Below are 21,442 nucleotides of genomic sequence, written 5' to 3' on the forward strand. Positions count from 1 at the left end.
CTATGCAGACAGTTGTAAAGAAAGAACATCTTTTTCTTCTGTTCTCTACTTGTTATAGTTACACAGTATTAGGGGTGTGGGCTGTATTAAAAGTATGCACTGTTCTCCCATGCTCTAACACACAGTAACGATGAAATGTGTGCTGTTCTCACATTCTTCCTCTGTATGTACACATAAACAACAAGGCAGGGAAATATAAAAGGAATTTATTTTATTGTTTGGGTACATTATTGTTCAGTGTACATGTTCACATCTGAAACAAACTTTACGTGCTTGATAACTCTCCCACCCCGCAGACATCTACACGTCAATACCGATTTATATTCATAGCGGCAAGTGCTATGTAGCTCCACATAGGGGACACAGGAAGTGACATATAGCACCTTCATGCGGCGTCGGAAACACGTAGGAAATTCACAGCCGCACCGGCAGAGCTCCAGAACGTGCAACTCGGCCGGCTCACGCGCGGACGCGCTTACAAGTGCGAGGGCCCGCCCAACGCTGCTTGCAGCTTTAATTTTACCTTATTTCTAATGGAGCCAGACTTGACTGTTTGCAACCAGAAGAGTCGCCCCCTGCTGGCTCTTCAATAGAATGCAGGTTTAAAGGAATTCCGCATTGGCTTCGCGTCTCAGACCGGGAGCTTCCCGCTTGATACTGATAAGTACACGCTACGCCCCTACATGCGCACTGACCCCTCTTCCTTAAGGGTTAGGGTGACAATTTTGGATTTATTCACACACAACATTTTTATTAAAAGCTTCTTTCTTTTCACATTTTTATTTACATCATATGTTGATATGTTAACTTAATGTACAGTATATTGTAATAGGCTGTACATTAAGTTATTGGGAGAAAACTGGTAGTTCTGTGTAAAATCAGACGTTGCGCACCCCCGTATCGCCAAAACTAGCTAGCTAGGCGGCTAGGCAGGAGCAGCAAGGCCGAGGAAGAGCCTCATGTTTACATGGCTACGTTTGGGACTATCAGTTTGTGGAGGAAGATGAGGACTCGACAACTTGTGAGGAAAGGTTGGGACACTTTTTTTTTTTTTTTTTTTTTTTTCCGACACTAATGGAAGGTTGGGGGAATGTGGTTGGCTTAAAAGTGGAGGTGGGGATTATTGACAACTCTGTCATGAAAAGTAAAAATAAATGTAACAATATGAAATGAAAGTGAGATAAATGCATGTTAAATGATCAAATAAATAAAAAAAGAAAAATGTATTATGAAATAAACAGGCTTTTGAATTTATTGAATACTTTGGGGCCCATATATTGTTTAAATATTACCTGATATTTGTACTATTTTTAGTTTGTCATTCTGCTCTTTCTGATATTGCTGCTGCAACTAATTCTGTTCTAGTTCAGTGTTAGCAAATCTTTAAAATGCTGAAATATTACTTTCCTCAGGCAGATTATCTTATTTCATTTTAAACGGCCAACTCTGCTCTTGATTTTGCATGTGATTGGATAATCAAGAACTCTTCCTCTCGCATTATGTTTGGTGAATACAGACTTCAAGTCACCTGATAACTAGGTTAGTGATGGCGGTTTTCCAGGATCACCTCCAGTGAAGCCAGGTAACCTGAAGCAAGCCTGACGAATTGAATTTCAGGTGTCCTCCATATATTGATGTCAGTGATGGAAAAAGCACAAATCCTTCTAATAATCCCCAGGGATTATGCAGACTTGTTGCAAACAAAATTTATATGATTTTTCTAAGTGAGTTTCATCATTTAAGTTCCCTAGAAATCTTGTTGGTTGATAACTTTAATAATTTCTTTACCATCAATATAGAATTTCACTGGTTACAAAAAATAATCTTCCCTCCAAATATAATTATTTTTGAAACTATTTTAAATATGCAAGAAGACCAGTGTTACTTCCTTATTGAGTACTGTCATTAGTTGATTAGAGTCATCTGCAAATAATATTGGAAATGGTGTTGGACACTGCTGCAAGACCAATTCTGTAGATAAGAAACAAGGGTCCAAAAAAGGAACCTTGTGGTACCCCACTCTTTATCATAGCTCTGTTAACATCTTAGCATCAAACGAGAGATCAAAGAAAATACCATGCAAACTTAATTTGATTTTGCAAAAAGCAGAATACATTAACACATTAGATTACATTAATACACAAGATTTTCAAAAATTTTGGAAAAGCGTGGAAGAACTGAAATGGATCAATTGAAACAATTCAGTTGAAAATCACCGGATTTTTAAAAAGTGCCTTTACAAATTTGAGATGAGGAATAAAACCAGTTTCCATGGACACTGCAAAAATATGTGCCAATGGTTTCATAATTGAGCTTGTTGCCACGTTAACAAGTATTCACTAATTCCGTCATGCCCTGAAGCAGAATGATTTAGCTCGGTGTGTGTGTCTCTGTCTGTCTGTCAAATAGCAACTCATGGAGAGCAAACTATATAATAAGCTGTTCAGCCAGTGTGTGAATGGTGACTGCAGATGTAGTGTAAAAGTGCTCTGAGTGGTCAAAAAGACTAGAAAGGTGCTATACAAATACGGAGCTTTTACATTACCAGTCTTTTAAGAAATGGAAACTCCCATATTCACAATTTGCAAGCTATATTGTGATGGATATTTACCATCAAAAGAGCTGGCTTTTTTGTTATTTATGATTTTCCATGTCGCTTTGACATGACTGACTTCTTGATTTCTTGAACTGATCACTGAAAATCTTTTTTTTTTTTGCTGTTCTAAGATTAAGATGTATAAAAATAAAATATAAACTTTGCAAGATATAAAAGTCTAGGACATAGAACATATTTTTGCATAATTATTTTATTTTTGATTAATTCTGCCAGCAGTAAAGCATTATTATATTTTATCCAAGTTACTAATGGAATGCTGTATTAAATTATTTCATACATACTGTATTTACAGATTTTTTTTTTTCAACATGTTTTTAAATATACATTTGTTATTTGAGTTAAATGTAACTCTGACGTCTTTATCTTGATTTTATATATTTCCATCAATCATGGTATGTTGGAAGATTGGAAAGTGATCTGAAATATCTGTGTATATTCCTGAATTTGACATATTCTCAATAGAATTATTTCTTAGGCTGTGAATATTAAGATAATATAAAATAACAAAAAAATGTTTGACTTTGTTGAAAGGCTTCTTCACTCCCTTTTGTTGCCACATTGCTGAGACCCCTCATGCTGTCATCACATGTATGTTGACCATACATTTACATGTAAACATGGCCAGTCTAAATGGTTTATTAGTCGTCCTTTTGTTGTTCCTGTTTGATTCAGCTTAGTTCTTTAAGCTGTTTACGTGTGGAGGGAAGAGGCACTACTATTTTCACTACTTTTTTGTGCATGCAAGTCACTGTCTTAAAAATGTACAATTTTAAAAAGACATGCAAAATGTTTGGAGCCATAATATTACTGATCTGGAGAACTGCTCTAAAGGTTTTCTAGGGTGTTTTCACAGAAACACTGCCAAGCAAACAGCATTTCAAAGATGTGCATTTCCATCTCCTTTCTGCTCATAATAACTGTCAGACACGTACAGTACATTGACAGAGATTCATTCTGTGTTTGCCCTTCATTTGTCACTCCAGTGTTTCCTTTCTCAGCCTTATCTGAAAAATGTGTACGCGTGATGCATGTTTGTTCATGCATGTGTTGTCCTCTGAGTCTTAATTCAAACCACGCGACCATGTTAGCTTCACTTGTGAAATACTTCAAGGCCTTTTGTTGAGATCAAAAATTAATCAGATTATTGTGTTAATTAATTCTTATCTGTACTGCCAAACTGTTTGGAAAAATGTGGAGAATTTGTATGAGATTCATAATTGGTGCCTTTGGCTTTGGGCCAGAGTCACATGGTTTTGGCTCATAGAGACATTTCAGTTGGAAGCACTTAATCTTCAGCAACATGAAACACACTTGATCAGTCAAATACATTACCATGCAAAGGGCCAGATCTGAAGCACTGGGCTCTTCTCATTTCTCTGTTTCGTGTCTACTCATCTACTTTCTCCTCCGTCATCCTGCCTGTGACCAGAAAATCGATCTCAGCGCACCATCTTGAAGGTCGTTCAATTCCTAAAATGCATCTTGGGGGAAAGAGGAAGCTTGCAGGAGGAGCTATGAACTACTATCCAACGAAGGTTAAAGTCAAGGGCAACTGGACTTGGTGGAAGATACTGGAAGACGTTTCGTTTGGATGAGAGACAAAACGTATCTTCAAGTAAAGGAAGTGAAGGGCTATAAACAAGCTGTTTTCAAGCGGTTCAGAGCAGAGCTTTCTGTGGGAGATAGGAAATCCCTTTGGGCTTTTTCACTTTGCAAACCTGTTACATGCACAAAAAAGATGTATAACTCAGTAAAGGAGAGGGGGGAAAAAGCCAAAAAGCAGAATACCATTGATTCGTGATCAAACTTTCTACCATTCAGTTTGTGTAGTGCCTCATAGAGCACTGTTCTAACTGCATTCATGACTGACTGATTTCACCTTGAAATTTCCACTGCTATAAGTTGTAGTTCCCTTTTGCTACTCAAAAAAAAAAATAAATAAATAATGATAGCAGTCGATAGGTGGGATAGATAAGAAGTCACAAATAAAACTTTTTTACATGGTGTTGTGCTGAGGAGGAATTTAGGAAGTCTCACAGGCTGGGGTGGCTTTTAGTAATCTCCGGGCTCTGCAGGCACTGGTAGATGGGTAATAATGATCTTCTGAGAGGTTCTAACCACCCGCTGCAGAGCCCTCCTGGACTAGGCCGTGCACATGCCATGCTAGGTGTTGACCTTTCCAGTCAGGATGCTTTCTGTTGCTCCTCTGTAAAAGTAAACTAAAACTTTGGCACTGGAATTTTGCGTTCTTAAGTGTCCTTAAGAAATACAGCCGTTTCTGAGTTTTCTTTATATGATGCAATGTGACCTTGACAGGTTCACTGGTTCTCTGATGCTAATTCCCAGGAACCTCAGCTGCACTGACGTAGACAGGGGTGTGTTTCTTTGTCTCAATTTCCCTAAAATCAATGATGATCAGCTCCTTGGTTGACGTTGAGCAGTAGGTGGTTCTTTGAGCACCACTTAGTAAGAATCCTCCTCCCGATATGAAGTCTTATCGATGTTTGTTTGTTGTGAAGTCTGCAGACTACACCACCATCATGGACTGGATTTCTGAATTCTCTCCATGCCAGGGGATGCAGTTGTACCGCATGAGCAAGGGGGAACTCCGGTGTTGAGGTGTGACCGCCAGTCCAGACTGTCGGGTCTGTTTGGGAGGAAGTCCAGTATCCAGTTGCAGAGTGTTATATTTAAACCCAGAGTGCTGAGTTTGCTGATGGGTTTCATGGGAGAGATTGTGTTGAATGCTGAGCTGAAATCCGCAGACAGCATTCTGATGTAGGTGTTGTTTTTCTCAAGGTGTGTGAGGGCAGTGGAGATGGCATCCTCTGTGGATCTGTTGGTTCTGAAAGCAAACTGGTGAGAGTCCAGGCTGGCTGAGATGTTTTTTATGTGCTGACAGTGGCCGTAACATTATCCCACTACTCGCTGTCTCCATCGAGGAGCTCCTTTTTGTGAGTGTGAGTGGTTGCAGCGGAGAATAGGAAAAGATGTGAAGTTTTCAGTTCAGCATTAACTGTACAGACACCTTTTTTAGTAGCGGTGCACTCAGTGAATTGAATCGCAGTTCAACTTGTAGTAGTGAGGTGATCCGGTAAATTGGTGATCTTTTGCCTCAGTCATTTTAATAGCGCCGACTCGACCCTAACTTGTCCAGAGAATTTAGTCTTCTATTTCTCAATTTCCAGCCGCAACTCTGGTTTGGAACAAAAACTTTTCACTCTCTGGAGTTTCTATTCTTTTCCAACTCCTCCACCACCCACACTGGTCAGTGATGGAGGCTGGTGCTATAACCAACCACTTTTTAGGTTCAAAGACTATTAAAAACATGTAAAATATGACCTACTGTGTCAGACCTGTAGAACAAAAAGGTCGATCACTGGTTAATTAATGCAAAGTGTCATTTGCCTGCTAATTTTTAATTTTTATGTTAAGTTCAGGAAGTCTAACGGGTCAACAACACTGGTCAGAGTGTCTAGGTGATACAACGGTGACACTGAAGTAATTTATATACAATTCTCTCATAATGGAGCTAAACCCGTACATCATATCCATTTTAGTTAATTCCTTGAACAGAATGCACATAGCCTGCAAGAACCTACTTGTCAAAGGTCAAAGAGAACCCCTCAGGTGCTGCTTTATTTATGACCGGACCTCTTCATGAGTTCTTCTGACAGCCTCACACTATCAGAGTGACAGAGAGACAGAATTAGTGCAGGAAAGGGGGCCAGTGTGTGTGCATAACAGGGTTTCTTGTGTCCTTGTGAAAACCAGTTAGTTTAAACTGTAAAAATGGCGACATTTTAGCTGCAGAATAATATGTGGACAAGCATTAAAGGAAAAAAAACACCAGTAGCAGTCTAGTGCTTGGAACAAGGTCTTTGCTAGTCTGCTGGTTTAGTTATTATTCAGTCTGTTGGCAGGACATACTTGACCAATTTTCTGTAATCGTACTTGGATTGTTGCTCTCATTTCTACCCCCTCCCTCTACTTTCTCCTCCTAACTTCCTCTCCGTAAGATTACATGGGTTGCTTTCCATTACTCTCGTTGCCTCTTTCTTCTTCAGTCCAAAACCCCTCTCTCTATTCCCTCTCAGACTCCTGCAGCCAGTAACGGGGAGGGGGCCCAGTGCTGCTTAGCAACAGTCAACCCTTTTGAACCGGTCAGTAATGGCCACTCCTACTTTTTGGGGGGTTAAAGTGGTCGACCCTGACCAGGTTGTGGTTACCTGCCGCGCACACACATACCAGCTCTCTGTAAAGACGGACATGGGACTGACTATCGCCTCCCACACTGGACCTTGAGAAAGGTGAGTGTGAGGGAATGTCTTTTCCCTCTGCTGTATTAATGTGCCAGAAACAGCAGTTTGCATCCACTAAGTCTGTCTCTCTCATATGCACACGCACACTTTCTTGTTACTGCAGCACTGAGCAGCATGCTCGTGTTTCAGAACCAAAAAGGGAGGGAGGTCTCTCTCTCTCGCTCTCCCCCCTCCCTCTCTCGACCACCATCACAGCCTGCGTCGTCTTTCCTCGCATGTGAGAAATGGGATAAGATTCGACGCAGGAACTTGCAGTGAGGCGTGTGTGTGTGTGTGTGTGGTGAGAGTAATGGAGTGAAGAGGAGGGTTGAGTTTGTGTGAGGACGGCCAGCCGAGTGCATGTCCGTCTGAAGTGAGGAGTATGAGTGAGCTGAAGGAGCTTCCATGTTTTGTTTTGTTTTTTGCTGGATGTGTTTTCTGTGGCAGTGCAGCTCTGAGGAGACAGAAGAGTAAGTTGTCTTCATCAGTGTGTATGTATTCTGGACAATTGGTCTTCTGGAAAGCAAGAGGTGACTGAACTTTGAGTTGGCTGTTGCAAAACAAGTCAATCATTTAACATTAACTTGTGTCATGGTAGATCATTTCCAGCCAGGTGGCATACATTGTTGTACAAAACTTATTTTTCTTTTCATAGGGAATTTGTTTTATTATATTGTAGTAAATGCTTATTTTATGAATATCATGTTTGATTTTTGCAGTATTTAAACATTTGCTAAAATCATAGACTTTTTTTTTTTTTTTTCCTGTACACGTCGTTATCATAATAAGAGAACAGCAATTGGAACTTTTATTAAGAGAATGGGTGATGGTGCTGCAGCCAAACTGAAGACACAAAGCAGTGATGCAGGCTTTCCTCTGTAGTCTTTGAAGGTTTGATGGTTTCCAGATGCTTTGAGAATATTGCCCATGTAACAAAATCCCTAAGCAATGTATCAACGAAACAGTCGAAGCATTGTTTCACGGAACTTCATGTGGTGGGTTTGCAAGTGTCTTTGTTTAAATGTGGTTAGTGCATTGACCAGTGCAGACCTTAAATCAAGTTCTTACAATATTAATTAGTCAAATGCATCCCTAAGACAACATTTAGCAAACTGTCAAAATATCTTTTTGGCAGCAAAATTCCTTTTTTAATGTGTTAAAGTCATCTCAACATATTTAAATTATCTAATAGGCACAAATTTCAATGTTTGACAAACGTATGAGATCTAAATGATGAGTAACTACTCTAACGTCCGTCAGTTGCTTGAGGTCCCCAGTGACGCTAACTGTAACAAGTGATTAATCCCATTGGAGAATGACATAACCTGCTAGTGATGCAGTTCAGTTGCTGGAGCTGAGGAGGAGGCTCAGTCTGTATAAACAGGATCATACAGCCATTTAGAAAGCAGCGGTACGTGTAACGGGTCACACAGGGAGGCCTCGTAGGAACAGATAGAAACTTTTTAGATGTTAATGACGATTTTGAAGTGTGAAGGTTGTATTTTAAACTGCAAAAACATTGACAAACAATGACGTTTTTGAAAAGGATGCCAATGTTTGTTGAGCGTAGTGATTTGAAAGAACACATTATCATTTTCAGGAGTTTTGGTCCACAAAATGAAACCACAGTACAGCTGAGACTGTGTGAACCTTTCTGACCATGTATGGACAGATCCTGTATTTCAATAATACTTCAAGTTGTCATTGTGCAGTAATATGCTCCCCGCATTTTACTATTATATCTGATGTTTCTGCTGCATTAATGTGTCGTAGATGTTTAAAGTTGAGCCTATTTTAACTACTTTATTGGATGTTTAATCTACAGCAGTGCCTCATGTTCTATGAGATTATCATCTTTGCACTATTTGAGAATCTATGGTATGTTATTTAGACAAAACGTGTGTGTGTATGTATAAACTGATCAGATAGTGGCATAGATTTAAAATATTGGCATGTTATTTAGAACCATATTACCCAGCTCTGACAAAACCTTCATTAAGTTACTAAAAGGAGGTTTTAACTGGTTATGAAACAGTCTGAATTTAATACTGATGCCTCTATGTGACCTACGTAAGCCAGAAGAAAGGCTGTTTCTATATAGCCTTATTATTCTAAGTACCTGTCACCAGGTCTGAATCCCTGAGCCTTTCTTCCACAGGAAAACAACCGGGGGCGCTACTGTAGGATACGCTCATGAGTCGTATTTGGAGGTTGGTTAAAACAACCTTTTTGTTGTCGTTTAATAGGGAATGTTATTAACTTGAGCATGTCAACTGTACTACTTTACTTTGTTTCACTGTCTGCGTATTAGTTGTTAAACTTGCATAACAGCAAATGGATTCATTATCTTGTTGCTGTGGATCCTGCAAAAGGAAATGCACGCAACTTACTTTAACTCACTTTTCTACTGCAAATGTGCAAAGTTTGTTTAAATTGGCATTTGACATTTAAATTCTGGGTTGAAGTAAAAGTAACACATCCACTACTACAGGACATCACTTCTAATATGGCTACAGTCCACTCCAGTCATGTATCCAGGTATTGATCCGTTAAGTTAGTGGTGTCTGAGCTAGAGCAGGCCAGCTAGCTGGTTATATAACAGCTAGATCCACACTGTATAACCTCAGGACCTGACTGAGTCAGGAGTGGCAGCAAGCCAAGCAGCTCTGTTCCTCCATCTAGTACTTTTGTTGTTTCTCTCCACGCCACTCTCACTGTCCAATAGGAACACTCTCATTACTGTAATGCTGCGCCTCTCTATTTCAGAAGTGACGCACCATTTTTATACAGTTTTAAGATTAGTATATAACAGTTTCTCCTGGCACTGATGCATTTTCAGCTGCTTTTATAGGGTTTGTCATATTCATGTCATAATATTTATATCAGAGAATACAAGGATATTAAAGGTTATTAAGTCACTCAGTCGCATTCATCTTCCCTCAGAATGACTAAGCAGTTTGTTTTTCTATGACAACCACTTTTGCTATGTTGGGAGTTCTTTGTTTGATGCTGCGAGTGTGTGTGTGTGCAGTGATACCAGCTCTGCGTTGGTGTGTGTGTTGCTGTAATGTGATGCAGTGGTGACTCTTGCCAAGGGTTTCTATGAAGGAAAGGTGAGCCTGCTGCCTCATGCCTGTTAACAAGCTCTCTGGTTGGCTGTGTGCCCAGCTGGGGGGGGGGGGAAAAACCCATCCGCAGAGAGCCTGCATTCTTTTACATCATGAATTAATCAAATGGATTCAGTTCAAAATTACTTCAGCAGGAATCTTGCTCTGTCAGGTGGATGATTAAAGCCTGGTTGGTTGTTTGCCTCTGACATTGCAGAGCTGTTAATGCTGCCGCTGCACAGAGGACAGACCCCAGCAATGTAGCCCACTAGGGTAGCAAGCTAAAACCTAACGACCGCTCGCCTGCAGGCCCAGGACCTCTCCTTCCTGAAACGCTATAGGATGCTGGGGTTATTTCTCAACTTTAGCCGTTGGTGTAAGCTCATCCTTGTTCTGCTTGATGTAACTCAGTGTTCTCACTAAATTAGCTCCTATGCAAAGGCTTTGTTTTAGAGATGATCGGATACTAATATCGGACTCAAATAGCTGGATCGGGTATCTGACAAGGACGCGTACTAGGCCATGTGCTAGCAGTGCGCCAGTAGACCTGAACATTTTGCTAGGAGAGTTAACGTAACATTTTGTTTCACAAAGTTAGGAAGCCTGGTGTTGCCCTTACACACAAGAATGATTCCCAGTCTCTTTCTCTCAGTGAGGAATACAGCGTATCCATTTTACGCTGGTATCGGACCAGTACTCTGCATCGGCTGATTCTGGAATAAAAGTCGGTGCATCCCTAGTTCTGGTCAGCCACATCTATGCAACTAAAAAATATATGCCATGTTAAGTCACTGAGCACAGAATATTAAGTAATTGGGTGTTTAAATAAATATTAACATGCAATTTATGTTAAACTGAGCTGAACTACTTCTTCGCTTAATTTGTGGCTGCATAGTGGCAATGTGCTTTTGCCTTGACTCGCCAGATCTGATGTAGCTTTGATCAACTAATGACACGCTGAGCAGGTATTGCTATCCTCCAGTTCAAATGGTAATAGAATAGTAAAAGTTTAGCGTGTTCCAGTTGCACTGTAAATCCCGCTGCCACTGGGTCACACACATCCAGAGCAATAAGAGAGGATCCAAAGTCCGTGTGAAATTCCCTCGGTGACATTTCTATACCACACCTCTTCTTCATGTTTATTTCTATTCTCAAATTTCACACTAAGCAGCTCTTTAAATTTCTATTAATTCCTATTATGTTCCATTGTGTCCTCCTTCACCCAGCTTCATTTTCAATGGGCAGTGAAAGTACACGGACTGAACATTGTGAAATATGTTTATTCACTGGCGCCTCCTGCTGCAGTAAAATTCAGATTTACAGGCTGTAGCAGCTAGGAAGCACTGTTACTGGTGATCCTGATGAGACTGAAAGGAACCATAAACATCTGTTGGCTGAGGACTTTGGATGAAGTCCTACTTCAACATTTCTGTACCCATTTACAGCAGAAAATCGCACTATACTTGAGAAAATTTCCCCAGTTTTTCAACATTTATAATATACTTTTTATACTGACTGCACCTATGTCTGCTCAGCATGTGTGTGCGTGTGTGTTCACCTTCGTACGTCCCAGTGAATATTCACACTTAAACAATTACTAGTCACTTTCTCCGAGGTCCTCGACAGCGCTCTTCGGAAAAATATCCGGATGCAGATTTCAGAGCAGTTTTACTTGTGTGTCAAAAAGACTGCACATGCATCTGAAATGTTAAATGTGATAAATAGTAAATGGTCTGTACTTTTATAGCGTCTTTGTAAAGCCCAAGGACATTTCAACATGCAGTCGGGGATCAAACCACCGACCTTCTGCTGCAAACAGGAGAATGGTAGTAAAAGTTTATCATATGTAATTTTCAGTTTGATAAATTGATGCACAAATATATGTAAATTTGCTCAGGACATGAGACATATTGGTGAGTTATGTAGTGATGATGTAGTACAGAAGGACTAAAATAAGATTATCCCCAATAATGTCAAAGAGAACTGAAGAAGCAACATCCTCCCTGTGACAGATAGAAACTTGCACTAACAGCATGACTGCCGTGTGAAATACATGAACACTGATTGTACGTCGATGTGTAAAATGCTACACTGGAGTTCCTTTGTACTTTTTACATGGTGCAGCTGGTGAGTAGAATTTCTCTTTTTAACCAGTGTACAGTTGAACAGATGAGAGCTTCCCAGTGTCTGCACTGCCTGAACCTCTGGATACTTCGCTGCCATGCAAAGAGAAGTGAGTCACTTGCAAAAACTCATAATAATCTAGCAAATGACTCTGTTTAAAGATTTGTAGTAATTGGCATTTTCACTCAGGACACACGCACACAAAACATGTCGGTGGTTTAACATTGATTTAGGTAAGGAACAAAGACAAGACCACAGTGAAAATCGGAGAAAAGGTAAAAAGAGAGAAATAAGATTAGGGCTGCCCCGGGCGAAAGATTTTCCGAGGCGACTACAACAGTCATTAGTTTAAGCCATTACTCGACTAGTCGTTGCATGTTTCATGATAATTTAAGTATTTAATTTGTGAACAGATGAAAGCAAAGTAGAGAAGAAAGTGTTTTTTTGGCTTTTGTGAAGCTTTTTCGTTCCCCGCGGCTCCGTCTACAGCAGAACTGTGACAACGGCTGCTCTAGAGTCAAAGTCGCATCAATTCTCACCAGAGTGTCCAGACTCTGTATCGGAAAAGATCAGATTCCATGTGACTTGGTCTGTTCACACTGTCATAAAAAGATCAGATCTCAGTCATATATGAGCAAGTAAATAGGATTTGGGTCTCTTTGGCCTGCAGTCTGAACTGAGCCAGTTTATTCTCCTGGCTTCTGCTTCTTTCGTATCTCTTTAGGCGGGTAGCCAGAGCGGTGAGTCTTTGTTTGGCAGTCCCCAGAGCCTCAGGTATCGACAGCTTGTTGTATTTCTTAGGTAGCCCCTTCCTTGCACCTTTCTCTAGCTCTGAGAGCTGACTAATCTCTCTTCGTGTTGCCTTAATCTTGACCTCTAGCCTTTGTGGCTTATGTTGTTCATCTTATATCCAAGCATCTCAAGGAATCACTGTTGCTGGTGGCGTACATCAGCTCATTGGTCTCATGCACTTTCAGAGGGTACTTTGTCACTTAGCCTTGGCAATCTTGGTCGTTGTATTTGTGGGTCCAGCTTGTTATGATCTTTTAATCGCAGGTCAGTCGCCCAAAACATATTGTGATTTTTGTTATTGGGGCATGGGACCCAATCTTCAGTTGTGGGAATGATGATCCCCATCTATGGAACAACTACTCGCAGACTCATCTGTTTATGTGGTTGTCAGCAGGCCCAAGAGAGGGCACAGTAAGTAGTAAAAAGAAACTTTTAAAAGTCTTTCATAATAAAGGTGCTGTTGGTGAAATAACGAATAGCTTAGTCGACTGTTATGGGGCAGCCCTACGTAACATAGCAGAGGGACAAACCGAGAAGTTTAAAAGCAAGTGAATAGCTCAAATCAACAGAGGGAGATTCAGGCTCAAGTCAGCGTCACGCTCTGCACATGGCATTGAAAACAAATGCTGTGGTCTTTGAAGGTCACTGCGGTAAAAGAAAGTGGTGCTGGTCACAGAGCAGAAGGTTAGTGGTAAAAACGGGTATGGTGCCTACAGAGATTAAGAAAGCAGAGTGAGCAAGTGTTAACGGAAAAAGAGGACTTCATCTATGACTTCGAGGTTCACATGTTAAAATATTTTGTGTTATTAGTCTCTCTAGGCGCTCCAGTCATTTCAATTCCACGCTGTATGTGTATGACGTTTATGTAACTGTAATAACCAAAACCACCTCCCCCTGCTGTGGCCACAAGGCTTGTTGTTCAAGTCCAGCTGAGAGCGAGGTCTGCCTCCTTCACGATAGTTTTATTTGTTTATTCAGTGATCCACTCGGTTGTATTAACCTGTGTGCAATCATTAGAGCCAAGCAAAGAAAAAGTGACCTCATAATCAGTCCTCCAGCCAAGCCGAGCAAAACAAACTTGAGAGCTTCGGGGCCGTATGAAGTAATATGGCATCTGCAGGGGGTTGTTACAGATGGGAGATATTTTGGATGGGATGTGTCACTTTTTAGCTCATGTGAATATTTGATGGTGATAGTGAATGTAAGTTATACAGTTCAGTCGAAAAGAACACAATCTCTCGCCCTCTGCCTCTCGCTATCCCCTGTCCTATCAAATAAAGTTTAAAAAACAGCTTTAAAAATAAAATGTGTTTGCTGACAGATGTGATTAGTCTGAAGTTTAAAGTAACATTTATAAGATGTGGGGGGGGTTTTTTTGTGCGATGAGGCGCCCCTCCCGTTTTAGTGTTATTCACCTCCTGTTGTAAAGAGGAACAGCTGTACATGTGCATTTGTTATGATTACATATGATAAACTAGCACAGCAAAATACTGCTTGAAATTTTGCAAGCTAGCCAGCAACTGATACAAGAGCTCATACAGTAATGTTATCTGGTAACTCCAGATTTATAGCTAGTGACTTAAACCTCCTTTGCTAAGACAGGCAGACGTCAAGAAAGCGCAACAACACAAGACATAGCAAGCAGCTAATAAGTGATTACTGATTAGTCCAACAGAAACGAGGCCAGCTCAGCACCTGTCCTGCATCCCTTCAGCTCCTTTAGCTCAAGTCGACAGGAAATTATGTCTTTACCTTCACATTTACCCTGGGAGAGGATAGGTGAAGCCTATGTAATTACAGGCCATCTTCCGTTCATTGAAAATTATTAGGAAAATCTAATTTAAATTCAAATATCAACTCTTTTACTGTACAAGATCAGGTTTCTTTGTGATGCTGAGTGAGTAAAACAACATGCATCTCGTCTGCTTTTTGTAAAGTGAGTTGACTTAATGTCCTGTAACCTTCAGCCACTTTTCTGTTTTTATTTTAATTCTATATCTAGAATTCCACAATTTACTAGTACCGGTATGTGTATTGCATTTTTTAAATCAATGGATAGTTACGTTTTGAGGAAAGCGTCAGTTTTTCCAGCTGGATTGAAATTCCCAGCGATTTTGTTAAATGAGTTAAGAGTTAATTTAGTTGATTTACTGAACCATTTAATGCCCTTCTGGGTTATTAGGCCTCCTGTTGTAATTGCAGAGTAGTGCCTCTTTAATCTTGTGTTCACTCATGTCACTCTCTTCCACTCCATCCAGCTCTGGGCTTAACCTGCTCGACAAGCGTGTCTTAATACATAGCAGGGTCCAATCGCTCAACAATAGTCATTCAATTTGTGGATTAGCCCCGTTGTCACGCGCACACACTTAGTCGCAGTGGGTTCCCCGGGGGCCGATGGTGAACGTGATTCTAACAGGAATGGATGAGACGTTTGGTTTGTGAAGGGCAGTTCAGGAGCTCAAGTCAGTGAAAGTCGGTTTCAGTTTTAGAGGCTTCATGTCACAGAAATCGGGCTGCTCACGCTGCCTGATTGTAATGTAGGACAGTATTTAACACTGTGCCTTTCTGGCTTTAGTCTCTCTGCATGATAAAAATAAATCTTGTTTTTGTTTTATTGAGTTTGAGCATTAAAATGAATTTGTCAATACCCTAGTCGTAGGAAAGACAGAAACATGTGCATGTCAATAGACCGTGCTCTGAGGAGAAAAATCACCCTCAAGAAACATATCAAAATCTGAAATGACCCAGTAAACACATTATATAAAAAAATAATAATAGATGGGACTGGCCAACTTACCTGGAAGGAATTCATCACCATCATTTTGCAGTGGTAGTCCACAAGCTCCTCAGTCAGTTTTATTTTGCCTGTATCTTTGCAATGTCACTGGCCAAACCGGTCTGTCCTTGAAAATTAGACCAGATCTGACTTTTGAGTAGTTATAACCTAAAAAAACCTTAAACACTGATGGTTGTAAAACACTCCTTTGGTGTTGCCCACGCCATTGGCTGCAGCTGGGACTGCAGGGTATCTGGACATTGTGTCAGAGTTGCTATTGCCACAAAGTAACGTGATGAAGTTAATCAACTCAAACCTAGTCAGTGTTTTTTCCTTATGACAGATAATTGACTTTGTGAACAAAAATAATTCATTTTAATGTTGAGTTTTGGCTTTCATGCATTTTTATTATTCTTTGACAATGAATGTAATGTAGGGGAAGCTGAGGCCACACCCACACCCGGCTCTCCTGTCACTGTTCTCATCTGGTCACCCTAGTCAATAGTCACGTGACATTTTGTGTGAAACAGCACAAATAGCTGGAGATTCACAAATACATGCGTCCAATGAAAATTGCAGATGATGTAGAAATGATATGAGATGTAAATTAGAGGCACAGATACGGATCCACATTTACAGATACAAATAATTGTACATTATTTGTGCGTTGTTTTACATATCCTGACATGTGTTTGAAAACTATGGGATTACAACTTTAAGTATTTCGCAGAGGACCAAATGTGAGTCACACATATGGCTGCCACATTTGTTGAGGGTTTTTTGGGTGTGTATGTCAGAAAATTTGTTGAGAAGCCTTGTGTGCAGGAGTTGGGCAACTGTTGGGCCGAGCCATTTTGTCTATTACATGATTTTCGGTGTTGATGTGGGGGGTTGTACTGCAAAGCCCCTGAGATCCTCAGAAAACAAGTAAGATTTACTGTAGGTGCTCTTTTCTTTATTTGCTAAGCCGTGTAAGTATCATTGTTCAATAACTAGTATAGTCTCAATATGAACACTGATGTGAAATAGCCTTTGGGTTAATTCTGGCTGAAAAATGTCCATTAATTTGCACTGTCCCTTTTTTTTTTTTTTTTTAATAAATAAATTGCTGATACACACTTTAGATTGTTGTTGTTTTATTACCTAACTTGTAAAATTTAAATTACTCCCATACGCATTGCTCTATATTTACCCTCTGACATTTTGAATGTCTGAATTGTGAGATTTATTCAGCATAAAGTGCCCTCAAAAATAGGAAAATTGGAACAAAACAAAATAGTGTCCAAGGCGTGGTATCCCATGATGCAATGCGTCACATTTTATGAATGCACAGAATCGATCACCGGTGATCGCTGCACAATGCGTGCTGGTTTGCTCTGATGTCATACACACGAGCAGCGACAACCTCGCGACATCGAGGTGTGGTCAATATTTGCTGCTGACAATGTCGTTGACCATTATATTTGACATTTAATATTTTTGAAATTTCAACTCATCAAGTTCCCTTACATGTCCGTACGTGTGCCAGAGCGTCTGCTGAATGAACTGAATTTTTGAGACTGACGGTGACCCTGGTTGGTTGTTTGTCTGTGGGTCAGTCAGAGTGGAGTGACGGTGTTAATCAGTTTACTTCACATAAATGTACTGCCTGTAATCAATCCTGCAAACCAAACCTAAGAGTGGAACTAAGATGACGGGACTGTTTGATAATGCCACAGTTTGACTGTCTCTCAGAACTCTAGCGTATAGATTATGGATTATTGGTGCAGAGGAAGACTGTAGGCATTACGTAGCAGGGGAGAGTCTGACTGTTCATACAGAACTTGCTTTTTTGTGCCAATTTTTTTTTCCTGAGCAGTTGAAGGCTTTTAACTGTGTGCTTCCTCTCTGTGTGTCTACCTGGAAGAGAGTCAACTCTGTGTTGCCCAGAGGCCCTGCTGTCATTACTGGATAATGGAGAGGGAGCACCGTCCTGGATCTCATCGCCTTTAATAGCTGCTCCTCTCTTCTTTTTTTTTCCTCTTTGTCCCTGACCCACATGCACGGGTAGCTACACTCATACAGCAGGTTTCAGTCTCAATCTTTTGCATGCCACAGTGTGGACAACATGAAACAGAACAGGTATTACATTGATTTTGGACTGTAAGATGACTGTCTGCCAAAGATGAAAATAAGAGCATCAAGACTTGGATTGATGATGTCATCAGGTGGTTTAATTAATATGACACCAAATTAGTCGCAGACTTTGGAGTCCGATGGAGTTTGAGCCTATAGTGTTGGACTAAAATGGGTTTCATCTAAAGATGGGGCTTCTGGTTGTGACAATTAAGACCATCCAAATGGAGTTTGACCTGCTGTGACTGGTCTTCCCACTTATTTCTTCTGGGACTAAGGCTGGTCATCAGAAACCGAGACACCATGAGTTTGTTACAGTTTGTATGTTATCAACTTTGTAGTTGCAGTCAGTAATGCACTAAAGCCTTTAGTCTGCAGAGGGCAGCATTTCTCAACTCTTAACATCAGTGTGCAGACACTGGATTGCTGAACAGTGGTTATGCAGGAGGAAATGTAACATGTATATAACCAGAATAAATAATAAAATCAGATTCTATTTTTAGAAATCACTTTCTGTCCTCTCCCCTTTAGATTTAAATCACCCTATCTACATATCTATTTAAATAGAACTTTATGCAAGAACAAAATAAAAGGTCAGCATGGACCAAACTGATATAAAAGTTCTTAAGACCAACATAAAGGAAGGTCGGAAGACCAACTTAAATAAAACAGTAAAATAAACATAAGGTCTGATGACCAAACAGAAATGAAATGAACAGAAATTAGGGTCCGATGGCCTACTGAAAATGCCATAAGTGAGGCGTGAGGTCAAAAGCTTTCAAAAACTAAATAAAGAAGCCAAGTGCAGCTAGATTGAGAAAAGGGACGGTGAGCAGCAGATGGAGACAGGAACAATAAGGAGTCAGCCAGGCTGGCGATGGAGACAGAAGTGGGTGTACATAATGCTATATGCAATAATCCATATTTTACAGAATACTGTAATTAAGTAGTCATTAGATGGTTGCATACCTGTTCTCATTTCTGATGGTTCAAATGATGGATGCCACTGTAAAGGCTGAACTCTGTCCAGCCTCTCTCATGGTCAACCTGTGGCTGATCACATGATCGGTGACTGCAGCCCTCATCTCATCATTCTCCTTCCTTCTCTTCTCTGCCCTCGTCAACTGGTCCTCTTCCTCCTCAAACTTGTCCTGTTGTCGTCCCCTGCTTCTCCCTCCTACTGCCCTTGCTCTCTGTCCATTGTTGGTGTTCAGTGTTCAAAACAGGTCATCTGACCCTTTTGCTATATTTATAGGCCTGTACTAAAGCGGTGATTGGTTAGTGATCAGTTGAACAAGTAGTGTTTTCACGTGTGAGGAGTGGGTGTGCGAAACTGGTGAATAAGTGTAGCATTTAGATTCGTTCATGGGTAGAGTTGTGTTTATGAAATTGACAACTGAGTGAAAGGCTGAGAATCTTCTTATAGTTTAGCAGATTTGGTGTGTGGTTTTGCTGAGGATTCAGAAAGCATGCGAGATGCAGATAAATGAGTAAGAGTGATTAAATACAGATTAAATATTTCAAAATAAGTAACAAAAAAAAAAAGTCATCTTGACCACACATTGTCAGATCTTTTCCACATTATACATGATAAGTGCAGTGTCTTATATTCAGAGCCGGCTGTTCCTCCCCGTGAGGCGAGTGTTGAGGCGAGGGCCCACTAAATGCTGCATGCAGCTTTAATTTTATAATAAACAAATGGGGGAAACCGAAGTAATATTTGAGGTGAAACAAAAAATCAAAGGCAACATTAAGGTTTCCTGTGTTAGACTGACCTACCTGCCCTATACTCCGATGTCTACAAGATCTAAAGAAGTGTCTGCCCTATAGCATATTTAAAAAATGTTTTTAGCCTTGTTTGTAAGCTTTTCAGATAATCACAGAACCATACTGTTTGTTTTTAGAAAGATTATCTGTGCTTTAATTTTTCCTGTCTTCTTGCTGTTTTCCAGATGTTTTCAACAGCACAGTCCTGACGAGGTTTTCCAATAAGATGCAAGGATCAGGGCCCTTAAATGGATACTTCTCTAAATTACAGTTCTGCACTTGACAAGGACATGATGACTTACAGCCCTTTTTGGAAATACTGCAGCATTTATGTGCAGTGTTAAAAATGTCTCAGTGGATGGACTGCAACTCTGTTATATACTAAAAATAGTATCAAAATATAAATATAGACATAGAAAGAATAACGATGAATGTGATAAACCCTTTATACTGACATTTGAGAGAAGGGTAGAGCATTAAAGCTGAAAAACTGGAAAGAGTTCATAGTTCTTCCTCAGCCTGCAAGAAAAACAATAAAAGGCCCATGGGTAAGTAAAACCTGTGCTGTACATCACAGATCAGAGGGAAGTGACTGACCCTCTGCCTCCCTGACCCAGAGATGAGTGTTCCTCAGCCCATTGAGGGTCTCCCTGTAAGGGGGAAAAGTGGACCCAGCTTGAGGCTCCCTCTTCACAGTGGAGGAGACCACAACGGGAATGCCTTCCCTACTTCCTCTTCATCGTCCTCCTCCTCCTCTTCTTCCTCCTGTCGGGGGAAGTCGTCTCCCGAGTCGGTGCGCAGTCTGAGCAGCCTCAGCGCCGGCCGGACGGACAGCCCCCTGGACTACGACATGTTGGAGGTCACCTTGATGACCACAGTGATGACCAAAACGGACAAAATGACAGATGCTGTAATTTCAAAGTGGGCGCCAGAGGAGGAGGGTAAACCGGGTTACAATGATGACTTCGCGGTGGGAAAGGCACAAACCGCAGCAGAGCTGTCACAATCCAACAACAACTCTGTGTCTGTTTACCTGGACGCCAACAGCAGCGAATACCAAGACACCTGGAACGATAATGAAAACCTGACGCTGTCCCTGACGACAGACAGCGGCGGCAGCCATGGACATAATGCTGACCTCAGCTGTGGAAGCGGTAACGGAAGAAGGCGTGGCTCCTCAACTCCAGACTCGGATGCAACAGAAATCCCTGCGGATGAGGATGATGATGATGATGATGATGGCGACGAAGCTTTGTTTCTGTCTGTGAGCTCTGAGATGGGTGTGCGCAGAAGCAGCACGACCCTCACGAGCTTAACCAGTCAGTCCAGTGACAGCCTCATGAACCCAGCCGGCTGTGTTGTGACGACTGAGCACCACAGTGTGGCTGCAAGTGGAGCTGATGGTGAAAGGTCAGAGCTGGTGTTGGAAGGGCCCGAGGTTGCCTTTCCCCTTGGTCTACCAAAGGAAAACCAGGCCGAGCCTCTTCTGTCTGAAGACCTTAGAGAAACCACCCGGGTATCAACATCTTCGCCCTCTTCTGCCAGTCCAGTTCAAAATGCTACGGAGGTCGCATCTCCTCCACCTGAGGAAGATGAAAGATGTGCAGTGGGCCCAAAACCCACACGAATGAATACCGGTCAGCCAGCCAGAGCAGCAAAAAACAAACCAACCACTGCTACTTCAGCTGCTCCCAAAACATTGAGCTCCGCTGACATCATACCGAGCAGTCTGAACGCAAAGAGAGTTTCCAAAGTGGACCTAAAAAATGTCAAGGCTAAAGTTGGATCGTGGTCCACCCAGTCTCCACCTGAAACACCCAGCCAGGTAATGTTCCTGAAGTGC

The 21,442-nt window shown here is 41.1% G+C and overlaps 1 protein-coding gene across 5 annotated transcripts in view; it reads left to right on the forward strand.

Annotated features, from left to right (window-relative positions):
• LOC123969456 (microtubule-associated tumor suppressor candidate 2-like) overlaps positions 1–21,442 on the forward strand; it is a 69,407-nt gene that overhangs the window by 5,645 nt on the left and 42,320 nt on the right. For all 5 annotated transcript variants that reach the window (XM_046046856.1, XM_046046858.1, XM_046046859.1 and 2 more), the window contains exon 2: positions 19,785–21,424. In XM_046046856.1, the coding sequence (XP_045902812.1) occupies positions 20,219–21,424 (1,206 nt within the window). In that variant the 5' untranslated portion in view covers positions 19,785–20,218. The remainder of the gene's footprint in view (positions 1–19,784; positions 21,425–21,442) is intronic.

Source organism: Micropterus dolomieu, linkage group LG04 (assembly GCF_021292245.1).
Source record: "Micropterus dolomieu isolate WLL.071019.BEF.003 ecotype Adirondacks linkage group LG04, ASM2129224v1, whole genome shotgun sequence".
Classification (NCBI taxonomy): domain Eukaryota; kingdom Metazoa; phylum Chordata; class Actinopteri; order Centrarchiformes; family Centrarchidae; genus Micropterus; species Micropterus dolomieu.